Source organism: Penicillium longicatenatum (genome assembly GCF_028827895.1).
Source record: "Penicillium longicatenatum strain IBT 33135 chromosome Unknown contig_6_segment0_segment0, whole genome shotgun sequence".
NCBI classification, from domain to species: Eukaryota; Fungi; Ascomycota; class Eurotiomycetes; order Eurotiales; family Aspergillaceae; genus Penicillium; species Penicillium longicatenatum.
In genome coordinates, this window is record NW_026643123.1 from 944272 (window position 1) to 961711 (window position 17440).

General features: G+C 49.3%; 6 protein-coding genes across 6 annotated transcripts; 4 read left to right on the forward strand and 2 right to left on the reverse strand.

The window, feature by feature from the left end:
* Positions 1-68: 68 nt before the first annotated feature.
* On the forward strand, positions 69-1504 carry N7484_008561 (DUF3984 domain-containing protein; the record flags this gene model as incomplete). The annotated part of the gene is made up of 2 exons (XM_057118948.1): positions 69-74; positions 131-1504. The coding sequence occupies 2 exons, from the start codon at positions 69-71 to the stop codon at positions 1502-1504; spliced, it is 1380 nt and encodes a 459-aa protein (XP_056968503.1).
* A 973-nt stretch (positions 1505-2477) lies between these two features.
* N7484_008562 (cut8/STS1 family protein) lies at positions 2478-3501 on the reverse strand (the record flags this gene model as incomplete). The annotated part of the gene is made up of 2 exons (XM_057118949.1): positions 2478-3340; positions 3426-3501. 2 exons carry the CDS (start codon positions 3499-3501, stop codon positions 2478-2480), a joined length of 939 nt encoding a protein of 312 aa, XP_056968504.1.
* Positions 3502-4021: 520 nt separating this feature from the next.
* Positions 4022-7319, reverse strand: N7484_008563 (ATP-dependent RNA helicase MTR4; the record flags this gene model as incomplete). The annotated part of the gene is made up of 2 exons (XM_057118950.1): positions 4022-4202; positions 4252-7319. The coding sequence occupies 2 exons, from the start codon at positions 7317-7319 to the stop codon at positions 4022-4024; spliced, it is 3249 nt and encodes a 1082-aa protein (XP_056968505.1).
* Positions 7320-8663: 1344 nt separating this feature from the next.
* On the forward strand, positions 8664-9014 carry N7484_008564 (cytochrome c oxidase VIIc family protein; the record flags this gene model as incomplete). Its single annotated transcript, XM_057118951.1, has 3 exons — positions 8664-8838; positions 8897-8929; positions 8989-9014. The coding sequence occupies 3 exons, from the start codon at positions 8664-8666 to the stop codon at positions 9012-9014; spliced, it is 234 nt and encodes a 77-aa protein (XP_056968506.1).
* A 448-nt stretch (positions 9015-9462) lies between these two features.
* Positions 9463-13702, forward strand: N7484_008565 (Elongator subunit IKI3; the record flags this gene model as incomplete). The annotated part of the gene is made up of 6 exons (XM_057118952.1): positions 9463-10600; positions 10651-10743; positions 10809-11365; positions 11416-11569; positions 11631-11973; positions 12022-13702. 6 exons carry the CDS (start codon positions 9463-9465, stop codon positions 13700-13702), a joined length of 3966 nt encoding a protein of 1321 aa, XP_056968507.1.
* Positions 13703-14459: 757 nt separating this feature from the next.
* Positions 14460-16775, forward strand: N7484_008566 (S53 family peptidase; the record flags this gene model as incomplete). Its single annotated transcript, XM_057118953.1, has 7 exons — positions 14460-14671; positions 14728-14991; positions 15051-15518; positions 15569-15686; positions 15735-16457; positions 16509-16651; positions 16703-16775. The coding sequence occupies 7 exons, from the start codon at positions 14460-14462 to the stop codon at positions 16773-16775; spliced, it is 2001 nt and encodes a 666-aa protein (XP_056968508.1).
* Between the last annotated feature and the right edge of the window lie 665 nt (positions 16776-17440).

Genomic DNA, 17440 nt, shown 5'->3' on the forward strand with positions numbered 1-17440 from the left:
TTCAACGTCAACTTTGTTCTTTTCATTCTCCAGATTTTCTTGAATTTCTTGAATTCCCCAGGTCCACCATGGAGGTAAGTCTACCCCGGAAATTGACTATATCCCCAGATATCCTGACCCGTATCCACAGTTCCACAACTCGGGCGGCTTTCCAAAGAGGCGTTCTTACCCCAACCTCCACCACATTTCCTTAGCTCCACTTACGCCCCGATTTCCTATCGACGACGACATAGAACCAACAGATTATTTCCACCAAGATGGAGAAGACTCACATTCCGGAACGGGAGTCAGAAACACAACCAGATCTTCGTCGTATCTATCCAGCGTCTCGGTACCGAGCACCCCACCAATTCTCTCCCATTCACGCAGCTCATCGCGAACCCGCCACCACACCCGAAGCAAGAGCTCAACCCGTGCCACTCCGCTAAGCGATACAAATCTACACAGCAAAAGCATCTCTTTCCCACTCCACCACAACTTAGGACCTCAAAGGAAACGTCCCAGCACACAGGACCACAATAACCATCCAACCACCAAGTCCGACGCGGAATGGATGCTCCGCGCTGGCATAGCTATCGCCTCCACTACCCGCGAAGAAAAAGGCCAAAGCTGGCTCTCCAAGCGCGAAAGCTCTACAAGCCTCGTCTCGGAAACGCCTTTCGATGATCCTGCCCTACCACCCCATCATCGACACCACCACCGCACTAGATCCGGTGCTTCATCCCGAAAGTCGCGCTCTGGCGCCTCAACTCCGGCCGCGTACTCGCGTCGTAGCTCGCGGTCGCGTGGTAACAGTCGCCATGGAAGTCGTGCTGGTCTTACTATGACCACCATCCCGCCTCTATCATCTGTCTCGGGGAAGATTCATAGCCCGACTACGACGGGGGCCGTGACGCCCGAGACTCGAGGGCGGAGTACTGAAGCGGGACTGGTTCCTGATTTTGTGGATGAGAGGATCCGGGCCGAGATGGAGTCTTTGCAGCAGGAGAATCGGGATCAGGATCAGGATCGTCGTCTGAATTCCCTCGATGATGTTTTGGGAGAGGAATGGGATAGGGAAGAGGATCTTGAATCGGTAGATGAGTTCTCCGATGAGTTTTCGGATGATAATGATGAGGAATTCGACGAAGCGGACTTGCAGCGTCTTACGCGGGAGCGTGGATTCGGGCTTGGAAGCTGGATTGATCGCTTGGTTGAGTGGACTTTGTTTGGAGTGGATGAGTTACCTGTGGTGCCTGTTTCTTCTGCTAGAATTGGTGGTGCTGCAACGACCACTACTGTTACATTTGAGGAACCGGCTGGCTCTTCTCATGCGGACCCAGCTGAGAACCATGATACCTTGTCCTCGGCCTCAGGGGAAGACCGCAGTTCTTTATCTGACGATGTAGATGCTTCCTCGCATACGGACGGCGAGTCTATCATTGAAGTTGAGAAGCCGGGTGCCCACGGTGGCTGGGAAGATGCAGGCTGGTTGTTCAGAGTCATGAAGCGTGCATTGGTATGATCTTTTAAAAGCGTTGTTTTGATTGCATATAATTTTATGAATGATTGAAGTTTGATCCGGTCATGGAGAATGATTAACCATGGGTTACACTGAGAAACATACAATACCTCTAGGGCTCTGTTCGCTAAATGTTTAGGACTTACGCGGAAATGTGTTATTTCAAGTAGACGTTTTCTTATTTCTGATACTGTAAGCTAAAAGGAACAACCATTTCTTCCCGCTATGGCAGTGAGACTGCAAGCACGATATCTTTGGCAAACACGAAAGTTCACAAATGAACCAGATTGGCAGCACGAGATGAGAAAGAAATGGCCGCCACGTATATCAGGCTATGCCTGGAACAGGAAACTATGCAAGATTCATGTGAACTTCGACAGGAACAGAAAAGGCAAGGCAAGAATGACATAAGGAGAAGAAGAAAAGGATGTACAGGACTCCGGTTATCGCCGAAAGAAGAAAGGGAAGCACACCACCCGAGATTGCAATGAGATAAAGATAAGGGAAAGACAAGGGAACGACGGGAGAATTATCAATCCATAAACGCACTTGATAGAACGGTAAGACGATTGAAAGGGGAAAACATGCATAAGGAAAGGGAAACGATCGAATAGAGGGCAGTGCTGGGCTCGAGTGAGATCATTAAAGAGTTGAAAACAGCCAAGGTTAACATTCATCTTCCAGAATACCAAGTTAAAAAAGGAAGTGAAAAGAAATAGGTTAATTGGTAATTCGCCTTTGCATAGTATAAACGCCAATCTGAGACCATGTGGGATTCTCTAAAGGTCATGCAGTAGGTATCGTGATCGTGGCATACGTTGAATTGTGCGGTTCAAAAGGTTGTGGGACCGCCGGGAGGCTCACGGTGGAGTCAATGCGAAGTTCTGGTTGTAGCGCGACGAGCGCAGTGGTATCGTTGTAGGGGGTCGACCTCCATAAGGTCGAGATGGGAAGATATTCGTTATGAGTCATCTGTTCACCAAGGTCCGACCTTGACGGGTGTGCCCATTCCATAAGTGCCTGAAAGAAGCTGATCTCGTATAGAGCCCATGTCATTGCCACCGGGGCCGTGGGACGGAGAGTCTGGTCCATTCATCCATCCCAAGCTCGAGCCGAGCTCGTTGACCACACCCTGCAGCTTGCCTCCCGAGGTTTGGTTGTGCTTGGCTAGCTTCTGGTCCCAACCGCCATACTGGAGTTGAATACCCCCGCCACGCTTGGCTGCCTCTCGGATCACCAGGACCCAGGCCTTGCCAATCTCGTCGTAGGCCGAGTCCCGCTCGATGTTGTTCTGTGGCGTGCTCCAACGAGGCAAGGCGTGAATGATATCGGTTGCCCCGTCAAGGTAGCTGAGTGATACCGACGGCTGAGTCTCATTCGGAGGAAGAAAATTGGGTGTAAAGTCACTCAGGGCCTCGAGGAGGTTGGTGAGTGGCTGCCGAACTCGATTGTAGGCGTAGTCGGACTCGGTGTTGCCACCCAGCGGGAATGAAGACTGCAGGGCCGCTTGGTAATTTCGGAGCACCTGGAGGGTGGAGGAGACACTGGGTCGAGGAGAGGTCTGGGCGACCTCATCGGCCAGCTGGGGGTGGCGTTCGCACATGGTACGCACGACCGTCCGCAAGGCATCGGTGTCGAGGGTCTCTAGCAAGCGAGGAAGAGAGAGAGGTCTGCCAGAGATGTTCGGTCGGGTCCGCTTGAAGTTTCTAAAGGAAGGGAGCTGGCGAGGAGTAAAGGCTGGCGAGTTGGTGGGAGAGGCGGACATCCGTCCGTCATGGTCGTTGCCATCATCATCGGCTTTCCGCTTTCGGCTGGTGTAGGAAGAAGAGGGGGTGGACACTACAGATTGAAATCGGTCAGCTATTTTGTTTCCTGGAGGATTTCAAAGAAGAACTGGAGAGGAGCGGATCAGGATAAGTCGTACTTATCAGGGAGGGAGAAAGCCGAGGGTTTTCGTAGAAATGAGGAGGAACGGGAGGCGTAGCCACCAGACTGTTCATGATGACAGCCGGATGGCAGCAGATATATTCGAAACAAATTCAAGGATAACGATGAGCGAAAGGGAGAAAAAAGTACGAGAAAAGCGTGCCCAAAAAGGGTGAGGTGGGGAGTAGAAGTGCAAAGAAGAGAGAAGCGGTGGAGAAAAAGACTCAAGGGTGTTGCGGGCGGCAACGCAGTCCCTCTGTGCAGCTTTCAAGGTCACTTTACAACGTTGCAGATGGCTAGTCCTTACGTCTAGAAAGAAAGAATGAGAAAAAATTGCGAAATTTCTGAGATCATATTTCTCGACCAAAAACTTATGTTTCAGCTCAGGTCAGCAAAATGAGTCTGGCAAATTATGGAAAAGATGACGAGTTCCATCGGGTGACCAAAGTCAAAGCCACTTAGTGATGCTGAGACAAGTACATAGCTCTTTCTACGATGCAATGAACTACAAAATTGCTGGATTTTTAATTTTTTTTTCCATTGCGTGCACTAAGCTTCCAAAAACTTCCAGGGATATCATATCTACAGGTACATCTACAGGTACAGGGACTGAGCAGCCACAATGTCACGACGCACTTTGCTGAGAGCATCCTCAAACTTGCTCTCCAGGTCCTCACTACCCATGGCCTTGGCAGCCTGTGCCATTTGTCGTAAACACTCCTCCAGACGTCGGAAAACACGGATCAAGCTACCTTCGTAGACATCGGTCATGTTGCTGTGGATGTTAGCCTGAATTCAAATATAATGCCAGATGTAGTACTTACCAGATTTCGCCAAAGGACTTGCCATGGGCCCAATCGTAAACCACCTCCATCAGCTCCCAGTGGAAGCTTGCGACGTACTCCTCTTCATTGACGGCCATCTTGGACTCCTGCGAAACCTTGGCGATAGTTCGAGCCATACTTTGGATTTCCTTGAGAGGCTTGGACAGCTCGTCCTTGGACAGAGCAGGTGCCTCTTTGACCTTCTCTTCGAAAACAAAGACACTAATCATAGCTGCAATCTGCTCTGGGGTCAGGTCGTTGAAGAAACCGTTGAATAGCAACTCGCTGAGCATGAGTTCGTCACCGGTGCTGATCTCACAAGCGACGCGAGCCTTCAACTGAACAACGCCAGCCTCGTTGATGAATCCGAGACGACGGAGAACTCGCTGACGATTCTTCAACTCATCAAGTTGGATGATCGCTTGAGCATCGGAGATCTTCTTCTTGACGGCCTTGATCTGCGTACCAAGATCAACCTTCGCTGCATACTGGTCGTACAGTTCTGCCAATCGAGGCGAATTGTGTAACGGGTTACTCAAAAGTCGAGATTCCAGAACCTCAATTTTGCGGAGCAGCTTCTTGAAAGAATCATCCTTAATATTCATGTTTTCGATGGGGTCAAGCACGGGGACACCATCAGGGAATCGGCGCTGAATCTCATCCAATGTTTTCTTCACCCCGGAACGTGTTGAAGCTTGTGAAATATCCTTGGGTATCGGGAATCGGACGTGGGAGATTGCTTTAACGCAAGTGAGCATCATCGGCACAACCTCCATGCGGGACTTATCGCCTTCCTTCACGGGCTGCACACCAGTTGGAAGATCCTGGAAAGTCTTGGTTCCAATAGCAGGTCCATCGGCAATGTTGATCAAGACGTCGATAATGTAGGATTGGTGGGGAGGGAACTCCTCGGAAGAGTTTTTCATGGGTCTTCGTTGCTTCTGACTGACCACGGCACCCCAGCCAAAGTCCTGGTCCTTGTGTTTGATGTGAACCAATCGACCAGCTTGAATGAAGGGAAGGATGTAATTCGGATGAGTGATAACGGCGCGAACATCCTCGGAGAATTGGTCCAGCTGTTTGCGCAGTTCATAGTATTCACGGATGGTTCCTTCATCTTCAATGTTCATGTTGGCCTTCTTCTCGTCCAGTTCCTTCAACTCAAGCTCCAAGCCTGTAACGCTGCCTGCACTTTGAAATTGCTTGAAACATTGCTGAAGCATGAATTCTGGAGAAATGCCTTCCACACGCATCAAATTGAGGACCATGTTGTAACCCAGGTGGAATGCCGAGTTGAGTCGGTCTTGCTCGCCACGCACAATCTCCTTGGCAACCGCAGGGTCCATCTCTTCACCAACCATCATGATGACAATACCACGCTCGTCGAGACCTCTTCGACCAGCACGACCCGACATCTGGATGAATTCAGAGGGAGTGACCCAACGCTGGCTTGTGCCATCAAACTTTCGAACGCTGGTGAATACCACAGTCTTGGCAGGCATGTTAAGACCGATGGAGAACGTTTCAGTAGCAAAGAGGACCTTAATCAGACCCTCCTGGAAAAGGATCTCAATGGTCTCCTTGAGGATAGGCAGTAAACCAGAGTGGTGAACACCAACACCCCTTCGAAGAAGAGGCAGAATGTTAGAAATCTGTGGCAATGCCCGATCTTCCGGAGAGAGCATCTCAAGGGCACTATCAAAGACCTTGGAAACCATTTCCTTCTCAGAGTCATCGTTGAAAGAAAGTTGTTTCAACTGAAGGGCGCCGCTTTCACATTCGCGCTTGCTGAAGCTGAAGATAATGACCGGATTCATGTTCTTCATCATAACCATTCGCACAATTTTGAAGAGATCGGATGGTCCCTTCTCGCCGCCCTTGTTGATTTTCTTATCTTTGCCCTTTCCTTTTAGGCTTGCATTAGGATTCGCGGGATCATCTCCCTTCTTGTCAGCAATTGCACTCATTGCCTTCTGGAAATTCTCTTCCTTGAAGTCACCATTTTCACCCACGACAAGATGCATTCCCTCGGAGCCAGCAGGGAAGAAATAGTGTTGAAGAGGGGTTGGACGGTAGTTGGTGTAGACGACGTGACAGGGTTGATTGTGCATCTTCACGATCCACTCGGCGAACTGCATGGCGTTGGGGATGGTGGCCGACAAGAAGACGTATCGCACCTTATCAGGTAACAAAATAATGGTCTCCTCCCAGACAACACCGCGATTAATGTCACGCAAGTAATGGATTTCATCGAAAATGACCCACTGGACTTCACGCATGATCTCCGAACCGCGATACAGCATAGAACGAAGAATCTCGGTGGTCATTACGAGACAGGTTGCGGTGGGGTTGATGGTCACGTCACCGGTCATCAATCCAACATCACCAAATTCTGCCGCAAATTCACGGTACTTCTGGTTGGATAGGGCTTTAATTGGACTTGTGTAGATGACTCTCTGATTGCGCTTGAGACTCTGCGCGATGGCGTATTCTGCAACCACCGTCTTTCCAGCACTGGTATGCGCTGACACCAATACGCTCTCCTCTCTTTGAATCGAATTGACCGCAATCTGTTGGAAAGGATCAAGGGTGAAGGAATAGATCTTTGCGGGGTCTTCCGGTTGCATGTGTTGCGAGATAGGCACGTAGGGGTAGTCTGGGGGAATCGAAACTTGGTGGCGCACTTGGTGTGACACAATCAGTGATGAGGCATTCTGGTTTGCTTGAAGGCCAGCAGAACCGGCAATCTCGACCGCTTGTTCGGCTTCGAAGGTATCGGCAACAACGGGTGTAGGTGCCTCTTCGATGCGGGGTCGTTTAGTTGCTGGCTGTGCTTTTTCGGAGGCGGCGAGTTCATCAGAATCTGTAGCTTTCGAATCCTCCATAACTTGGTCCTCCGGGCTATCCTCCCTTTTCGTTGTTGCCGTGTCTCCATTTCCCTTGACATCTCCGTTTGCTTGACGCTTCTTGAACTTGTCTTTCTTTTCCTTCTTGGGCCGCTTTGGAGCGCCAGCTGGGGGTGCTGGCGCCTGAGGCGGAGCCTCAAAGACGTCGAAAAGCTCATCCATCTCCAGTGGTCGAATGGAGGAAGGAACAAGCGCTGGGGAGAGCGTCTGGAACTTTTTTTCTCAGAGAAAATTGAGGGCGGTGAGGCGCAATCAAGAATCTTTATCGATCGACGCTAGTCCTCTCTAGTATATCACGTGATAACATCAAGGTGAATTGCATATACTGCATGGAGGTAACATCCGTTCAAAGTACATAAACGATGGATATTGTAACAGAGAAGAATGCACGACAGCTAAAGCACTAACTCACCGCATTAGGCAGAACTCCATAGTAATAATACTACCGATCATATACCCATAAGACCCTAAAAATATGAAGCTGATTAAACAGTGACACTTAGCCGGTGCATTTCCTTATCGATGGTTCAAAGTTGGAATTCATTTTGACCCAATGACCGATATGTTGCTGCATGTTTTGGAGCAAGTGAGGTCACATACTCTTCAAAACCTAGAAAATCAGATACAGTGACATTTTGTTCAAAGTGCGATTACGCGCTACACTGAGTATGATTAGAAGAGCTGTGAGCTATTTCCAGTGGCTCTCAGATATCGAATTTAAAGGATAGCTGATTCTTCGCCTGAAAATCTGTTGAAATAGGACATTTTCATATTGCTATGTAACTAGTGGACTCGGATATTCGAGCCTAAGGATAATGCTAGAGCTTTTTGGATCTTCAATCATTTCGAAATGAGCATTGGTTTGATGTGATTTGTTTTGCTTTACATTCCATAGTAATGGAACGCTTACAATGGTGGAATTGTAGAGTCCGTTTTCAAAGTGCCCGTGGCACTGGTATGTCTAGGCCATTTGTGTATTACATTTGTCTTCCCTACCCGACTTTGACTTTCAATTAGCATATCATAGCATGGTACATAAAAGAAAAAGCGGCGAATAGAAAAACAAGTCCGAAACAAAATTGGAACTAATCATCATGGATCATGATGATGGCACATTACTGACATTGGATTGAATGACAAGCAGGACAGTGGGCAGTATGAAGTTGGTGAGACCACACGCTACTACAGGAGAGGAAGTAGTATCTACCAAAATAGGAAACTAAAAAGAACTAAACGATGTAAAACAACTTCAAAGTCGCGTCAAGCATTGACAATCAAGGTACTTTTGAGTTCCTGGCCTCTGATTGGCTTATTTGGATCAAAGCCTGTGTAGAGTACACGTGACATTGGTCATGTGACCGTGATCGTCCCATTCCGCAACCTTGCGATGTCTATCCTGGCTCCGTCCAATTCCGATCGTTCATTCCCTCCCCTTTGTACCACAAGGTGGGTGATACTAAATCCTGCATTTCCATCCGTCGCAGCAGCAAGCTCACACCATCCCAGATGTACGCCTCCTCCGCTATCCGTGCCCGTCTGGCCACCGCCGCTGCCCGTCGTGGCTTCTCTACCACCCGCACTCAGTTCGGTAGCCCTTACCACTACGCTGAGGGACCTCGCACCAACATCCCCTTCAACCCCCTGACCAAGCACTTCTTCTGGCGCTACTGGGCCTTCATGAGTTTGTGACCCACAAACCCCCGATCACAGACCGCAGAATTAACGTAGATTCTTCTTAGCTGTCGGTTTCGGTTCCCCCTTCGCCATTGCCGGTAAGCTTCCAATGGTCCTGGAGATGCGTTTCATGGTACTAATGAGTTGTTCCTTATAGTCTGGCAAACCTACAAGACCAAATAAGCTCGCTTTCGTCTTTCTTACAAGGCAGCACGGACGGCTTGATGGTGTAAAACTTGAAATTGGCTCTCGAAGAAGATGGATATCATGTACAAAGTTAGAGAATAAGTTGGGGTTTTTATTACACGCTATATCTCCTCAATTGTAGTTGTGTAGAAGCTGTAAGGCGTAGCTGGGGCGACGTTGAAATATAAATGAAGTCATTGGCTGAGCGGGTGTGGAAAATCAAAAATCTTTGGTTCGGCGGTTGACTTTGTATCAGTCTCGGAGCCACAACCTTGTCACAAATACCACCACCCCAGGAAACTCTAGTTCGTGAGACTGATCTGTAATAACGACAGTCTTGGGGTCTTTTTGATCGCGTCTTTATATACTTACGATCTCACCGTCCCATGGCGGGGTAGACATTCGGGACCCGATACAAAAAAAAAGTTGAGACCCACCATCGAAGATGCGCAACCTCAAAAACGTGCGTCTTCAGGAGACGCGAGTCGAGGGTGATCTCCCCTTGACTGCTACTGCCTGGGACACTTCCTCGGATTCTATTGTGTGTACCTTTGGCCCTTCCCAGTACAGCCCAGTCATCGAGCTCAGAAGGAAGCGCCCCGAGGTCGTTTCCGCGGAGCCTTTGAATCCCAATGAATTTGAGTGCATTGCATCTTGGGATGCACCATGCCCATTGCCAGACTTGCCATGTGACCGAGTCCTCTCTCTGCACTACTTTGCAGATAACCTGACCGCCTGTCTGGTGCTGGAGGGTGGTGATATTATCATGGTGCGCGAGGAGCCTCTCGAAGGAGAGGATAAGATTGAAATTCTAGGATCAGTTGATGTGGGAATCTCAGCTGCGGCGTGGTCCCCAGATGAGGAGCTGTTGGCTATCACGACTCGAGCCAACACTTTCCTGTACATGACCAGGGAATTCGAAAATGTGGCTGAAATCACCTTCTCCCAGGCTGACATGCAGGCATCGCAGCATGTGTCTGTTGGATGGGGTAAAAGGGAGACTCAGTTCCAAGGTAAAAGGGCCAAGGCCATGCGGGACCCTACTGTTCCAGAGAAGGTAGACGAAGGCATTCTGAGCCCCTACGATGATGCCAGCACGACCATCAGCTGGCGTGGTGATGGGGCTTATGTTGCTGTGAATACCGTCGAAGAGGGTGCCCGTCGCGTTATCAGAGTGTACTCCAGAGAAGGCACTTTGGATAGCGTAAGTGAGCCGGTCGATGGTCTCGAGGGTGCTCTCAGCTGGCGTCCGTCAGGAAATCTTATTGCAGGAATCCAACGACTTGAAGGTAGAACTGATGTTGTCTTCTTTGAAAGAAACGGTCTTCGCCATGGCCAGTTTACTCTTCGCCTGACCGAAGAGGAACGCCAAACCTGGGCATCCCGCATTCTCTTGTCATGGAACATCGACTCTACGGTGCTTGCAGTCCGGTTCACAGACCGGGTTCAGCTCTGGACCACTGGAAATTACCACTACTATCTGAAGCAGGAGGTTCCCATTGTGGTTGATCCTCTCTCAATGATCCCATTTTCCTTTGAATGGCACCAAGAAAAAGCTTTGCGAGTAGTTGCTGGGTCATCTGGTATGGTGTTCTGAAATTGTCAATCAAGATCTGGAACTAACAATGTCTAGGTTCTATTTTGGACATGGACTATGTGTTCGATATCCACCATGGTTCTACTGTGATCCCCGATGACGTTGGTGCCGTGGCTGTTATCGATGGGAGTAAGTCTCATATATCTACCAATGGCATAATGCTTTTACAATGGAGTCTAACTTGGTGTTTACAGAAAATTTGAAACTTACTCCATTGAGACTGGCTGGTGTGCCACCTCCTATGGCCCACAATGAACTGAAATTAGACTCCAACGTTGTTGACATGGCGTTCAGCAAGTCGGGTAACCGAATTGCGGTGCTCATGCAATCAAGCTTCGCGATTTTCCTCTGGTCTCTCAAAAGCCGCCCAGTTCCCATGCCGATTCTCGAATCTAGCTATCCTTTATCCGATACTGCTGATAGCAGACCCCGACAAATTGCCTTCGTGGATGACAACGAGGTGTATGTGCTGAAGGACATTGCACCAAACACAAGTCATATTGAGCAGACCAGCTTGGAAACCCGGGAGACTCGTGTCGTATATCAGGCATCCGACTCCGAGCAACTATCGTCAATGTTTGCTGGAATTGGACACCGAGCTTTATGGTTCTCACACGCACGCCAGCCCAGTCATCCTGTTACCTACTCAAGTATCGAGCTGATTGAGGGTGGTGAGGTTGTCACTCCTTGGGTCGAGTGTCCTAACGTTGACACCCACTGGGCCAAGGCTGTTTCAATTTCAGACACCGAGGTAATGCTACCCGGAATTTGGGGACTGGAACACATTGCTGACAACATTAGCGAATCTTGATAACAATGACACGAAACGGTGGTCTGTACGCCAATAAGCGAGTTCTTGCCAAGAATTGCACCTCCTTCTTGGTGACCCCATCGCATCTCTTGTTCACCACATCTCAACATCTATTGAAGTTTGTTCATCTGAATCATGTGGACGGTATGTCGAATCTACCATAGTAACAAACTATGTGTTCTGGAAACTGATGAAATGGGCATAGATATGGAAGTCCCCGAAGATACCCCGGAAACGGACGAAAGATGCCGAAGCCTTGAGCGTGGATCAAAGCTCGTGTCTGTGATGCCATCTGTATTTGGTGTCGTCCTTCAGGCTCCTCGAGGTAACATTGAGACTATCTACCCCCGTGCGCTAGTCTTGGCAGGTATCCGTACCTTTATCGACCAGAAGAAATATCGCTCTGCATTCTTGGCTTGTCGTAGCCAAATGGTGGACTTGAACATCCTCCATGACTACGCCCCACAGCAATTCCTGGAGAACATTCAGCTTTTTGTTGAACAGGTCAAGAAGGTTGAATTCATCGATGACTTCCTTTCTCGCCTCAGGTAAGAAAACTACTGGGAGACAAGAAATATAAGCTAACATTCTTTTAGCGAGGAGGATGTCTCACAAACATTGTACAAAGATACACTTAAAATCTCCACGAATGAGTCCGCAGTTGTGGCTCAGCCAAATGCTCCCGCTGTACCTGCTGCTCTCAAACCCACCAGCAAAGAGGGCAAGATCAACACCATCTGCAATGCTTTCTTGGAGGTTCTGCAAAATCGCCTGGACACAAATTTGCAAAATCTGGTCACTGCCCATGTATGCAAGTCACCGCCCGATCTGGAAGCTGGCCTGGGGCTTGTCGCACGTCTACGGACCGAGAACCCAGAGCAAGCCGATGATGCTATTGAGCACATGTGTTTCTTGACGGATGCGAACCGTCTCTACTCTCACGCACTTGGAATCTATGACCTCGAACTTACCCTCCTGGTTGCCCAACAGGCCCAGATGGATCCCAGAGAATATCTTCCTTTCCTGCGCAAGCTGCAGCAATTGCCTGAGACTCGCCGGCAATTTGAGATTGACAACCATCTCTCCCGTTTCACTAAGGCCCTCAAGCATCTCTTCACTCTGGGAGCGCACGAAGAGATTCTTGGATATATCACCAAGCATGTCTTATACAAAGAGGCCCTTGAGATCTACAAATACCACCCAGAGCAGCAGAAAGAAATCACGCATCTCTATGCCGACTACCTCTCGGGCGAATCTAAACACAAGGATGCCGCAATTGCTTACGAATCACTTGAGGTGTATGACGAAGCCTACAAATCTTATCACCTGGCTCATATGTGGCGAGAGTCTCTGTATTGTGCCATGATGGCCTCACTGTCCGAGGAGGAGTTGATTTCGCATATCAACGATCTCATCCTGACCCTTGAGGAGGCTCGGGACTTTGTGTCCGCAGCGACAGTCCATGCGGATCACCTGCATGACATTGAAACGGCTGCACAGCTTCTGTGCCGGGGTTCGAAGTTCGCTGATGCTGCTCGTTTGCTGACGCTACACGGCAAAAAGGACCTCGTTGCAGGAATTGTCGACACCGGACTGGCAGAGGCAATGGGCTCAATGACCGATCTGCTCGCCGACTGTAAATCCCAGCTCAATGCCCAGGTGCCTCGTGTCCGCGAATTGCGTCTGCTTCGCGCCGCAGATCCCCTGGCCTTCTACGGAGGTGATCCCACTGGTGGTGAAGGCGGCGTCGATATTCCAGATAACGTTTCTTTGGCCCCCACGGAAGCGACAACACTAGCCGGACGCACCATGTTCACTCGCTACACCGGCAAGACGTCATCGTCTCGCCACACCTCTAAGACTCGCCGCCGCGAGGAGCGCAAGCGAGCCAAGGGTAAGAAGGGTACGGTCTACGAAGAGGAATATTTGGTCAACAGTATTCGACGACTCATGGAGCGTGTCAACTCCGCTGTCAACGAGGCAGAGGCGCTTGTGGATGCTCTCCTGCGTCGCGGCATGCGCGAACGTGCAGCTGCTGTCGAGAAAGCACTGGAAGATGTCCTGAAGATGTGCGCAGACTGCCGCGAGGATGTGTTTGAGATTGCGGCTGCGCCACCCAAGAAGGACGAGGACGAAGATGACGAGGGACCGGAAATCCAGATTACTTCCGGGTCTCGCGTACTTGAGGAAAGCATGGCAGCGATTGCCGCAGGTGGGGTTGCCCGGAAAGAGGCGCCTGTCGTGAAGGAGATTAAAAAGTCCTCCCTGCTTGCTTAGTGCGTAGGGTTGCTATCTGCATGGATTTATGTCGTACATGGTATATATGTTTTTCTTCTTGTCAATCAGGGCCATCGAGATACATATCTCGCGTAGTACACTGCTTTCTCATGGGATCTAATTCTAAAACACGGGGAAATAAGTCAATACCAGCTCAACCAGGTGCACATGTACATCGCTATCGCGGTTTATCGCCAGGAATTACCTCTGCAAGGGGCAACGAACAAACCCCGCTGGTAAACCGGGTATCTGAACATATTACCCGTCGGAGCTCCGCCCTTGCATAACTTAGAGTACACTAAGCTATTAGCGTCATTTCCCCTGCGATAACGATGTAAAAACCGTCCAACACTGCGGAGAAAATCCTGGTCTTGTCAGAGCGGGGTTGATAAGACCATGCCTACCTGGGTAATTTCACCTCTGCAGCTCGCTAACAAAGCCAATCTAGCCACATTGGAGGGCCAATTGCCGAAGCTTTTATCCCGCATCCTTATACTAACTCGGAGCTACGCGTGGGCATGTCGGTATGTCGATGTGTCTCAAACCCCATGCAGAGACCGTGCCACTATGGACCCAATCAGCCCACGAGGATGCCATGATACCCTGAAATTGGTTTATCCCGTCTCTTTGAGAGTGGGGACGCTTGTTTGTCGCTAGATATGCCGTGGTGATATGGCGGTACTGTTGCATTTTGCATATGAGGGCCCGGTTTCCTTCTCAGATGAGATTCCAGTGTGGACATTTTGGACTTGTCATTATGCTGGTGCGTCAAATTTGTGTCGCTTTGGCCATTGCGGCTCTGGCCGGGGCTGCACCCAGTACTGTTAAGCATGTTCTACACGAGAAGCGGGACCGACAGTCTTATGACTGGGTGAAGGGTGGTCGGGTTGAGAGTGATGCGGTCTTGCCTGTCCGTATTGGTCTGAGCCAGAATAACCTGGAAAATGGTTACGATCATCTGATGGAAGTGTGAGTGGCTGATATAGTCCATGCCTTTGGTTGCCTTTGTACTGACATTCAGAAAGGTCTCATCCAGACTCGCCCCGTTATGGAAAGTTCTGGTCTGCAGAGGAGGTGCATGATATGTTTGCTCCCTCTGAAGAAGCCGTGGCATCAGTTCGACAGTGGCTTGAAGCTAGCGGCATTCACCCGTCTCGGGTTGTTCATTCCGATAACAAAGGTTGGATTGCATTTGATGCCTATGCACATGAAGCGGAACGGTTGTTCAAGACCGAGTTTTATGAGCATGAGCATGTGGCTACTTCGAGCATGAAAGTTGGATGCGACGAGTAAGACGCCATTTGCCATTTTGGACGAATGATAAAGTTACTTACCAGATGAATCATAGATATCACGTTCCGCAGCACGTTCAGAGACACATTGACTACATTACGCCAGGAGTCAAGCTGACCCCAGTGCTTAAGAAGCTTACCAAGGCCAAGAGGGCTTCCCAATTGGTTGGTGTCAAGTCTAATCCAATGGCTGTGGACTCTGAAGAAAACTATTCGATCCCTGCCAAGGCTTTGTCTCTTAAGGAAGATCTTCAGGGTTGTGGGTACAATATGACCCCGACCTGCATCAAGGCCATGTACGATCTCCCGGACGCCAAGACAGCAGTTAAGGGGAACTCTCTTGGTTTATATGAACAGGGCGATTACTTTGCCAAGTCGGATATCGACCTCTTCTACAAGGCGTATGCCCCGTGGGTGCCACAGGGCACTTATCCAATCCCAGCTATGATTGATGGAGCCAATTACTCTGTGCCAGCCGACAGCTCGCTGAACACCGGTGAATCTGATATTGACATTGATATGGCGTGAGTAACAAATTTTAGGCATCATCAATATGTACTAACCAGATTTTAAGCTTCGCACTGATCTATCCTCAGACGGTGACTCTGTACCAGGTCGACGACCAAATTTACGAGCCAGAAGAGGTCGCGACTACCAACCTGTTCAACACTTTCCTTGATGCTCTCGATGGTGTATGTATCACGTCTGTCTTTTGCAACGACTATCGCTGATTATTTTAGTCTTACTGCACATACACGGCCTACGGAGAGACAGGTGATGATCCAGCTATTGACGCCGTCTACCCCGATCCAGCAGCTGGAGGTTACAAAGGCAAGCTTCAGTGCGGTGTCTACAAGCCCACCAATGTCATCAGCGCCTCCTACGGTCAGGCTGAAGCAGATCTTCCCGTTAGCTACACCAAGCGTCAGTGCAACGAGTTCATGAAGCTGGGACTCCAAGGCCATTCTATCCTTTTCGCATCCGGCGATTACGGCGTGGCCTCATTCGCAGGCGATGGCAATTCCAACGGCTGCCTCGGTCCAGACAGCAAAATCTTCAACCCCCAGTATCCCTCCAATTGTCCCTACGTCACTTCCGTCGGAGGAACCATGCTGTACACGGATCAAACCGTTGAGGACGCCGAGAGCGTCATGCACGCCAACCTCGGCGGCACAGCTGCCAACTTTAGTACTGCAGGCGGTTTCTCCAACTACTTCCCTCAGCCCGCATACCAGAAAGCCACTGTGGAGAAGTACTTCAAGAAGGCCGACCTGACTTACCCCTACTACTCGGAGTTTGAAGTCGATGTCAACACCACCGAGGGACTCTACAACCGTATCGGACGTGCTTACCCCGACGTCTCGGCCAACGGTGCCAGATTCCGTGCCTACACCGATGGATACGATTACTTCTACTATGGATCCAGTCTGGCATCGCCTCTCTTTGCCTCCGTCCTGACTCTGGTAAGTTGACTCCACAAAAGGATTTCTTGATATGACTGACAATATTGGTAGATCAACGAGGAGCGTATCGCCAAAGGCAAGGGGCCCGTTGGTTTCGTCAACCCAGTCCTGTATGCACACCCTGAGGTTCTGAATGATATTACCAACGGTACCAGTGCTGGATGTGATACCGATGGATTTGCTGCTATTGAAGGGTGAGTCGGACACAAACCGTTCTAGAGCTGTTAATTGCTAACTTCTTTTAGATGGGACCCTGCAACTGGTTTGGGAACTCCCAACTACCCCAAGATGAAGAAGTTATTCCTCTCACTTCCGTAAAGGATTATTGAATATGGTAAATGGATTATAGAGACTGACAGAAGTCTCTATGAAAATCGGGCTTAGCGACTCTACCAGTTTCTATGTAGAGGTATTAAGTTAATTACTTTTTCTCCTTCCCCCGGTAGTTATGGAGCGATTAAAATATGACCTTATAGCATAGGAGAACTTCAATGTTAAATTTGCAGGAAATCCATTTGGAATTGAAGGAGCTTTATCTTACTTTCCGTGAATGTAGCAATGGCTATTAAACCGGTGACTAAGAAGGATTCTGCCAGGTCATGTCAGGTTTCATAGACTACAGCTTTGAGCTATATTCAATGTCAAGCTTCATAGGTATAATAGAATCAATAGGTATAGATATTCCTATTCAAAAATGTAGATGCTTGAACTCGAACTTTGTTAACAGGAAACAAAGCACAATAAACATGGCAAAACAAAGACACAGAATATTAAGAGTGTGCAGAGTGTAAGGTATTAGGTACTTGCTGCCCTTTTCGGCCGTGGACGCCCATAGGTCGCTTATTGGCCTGGAGTCGAGTGTTAATTGAAGCGTTAGTACCTTTGGTAAGTTGCCCAGGAATCACACTTGACTGGATCAGTGTTAGCGGATAATAATCACACCAGTAAAGACACCAAGGCCATTGCATAATATCTCCGAGGTT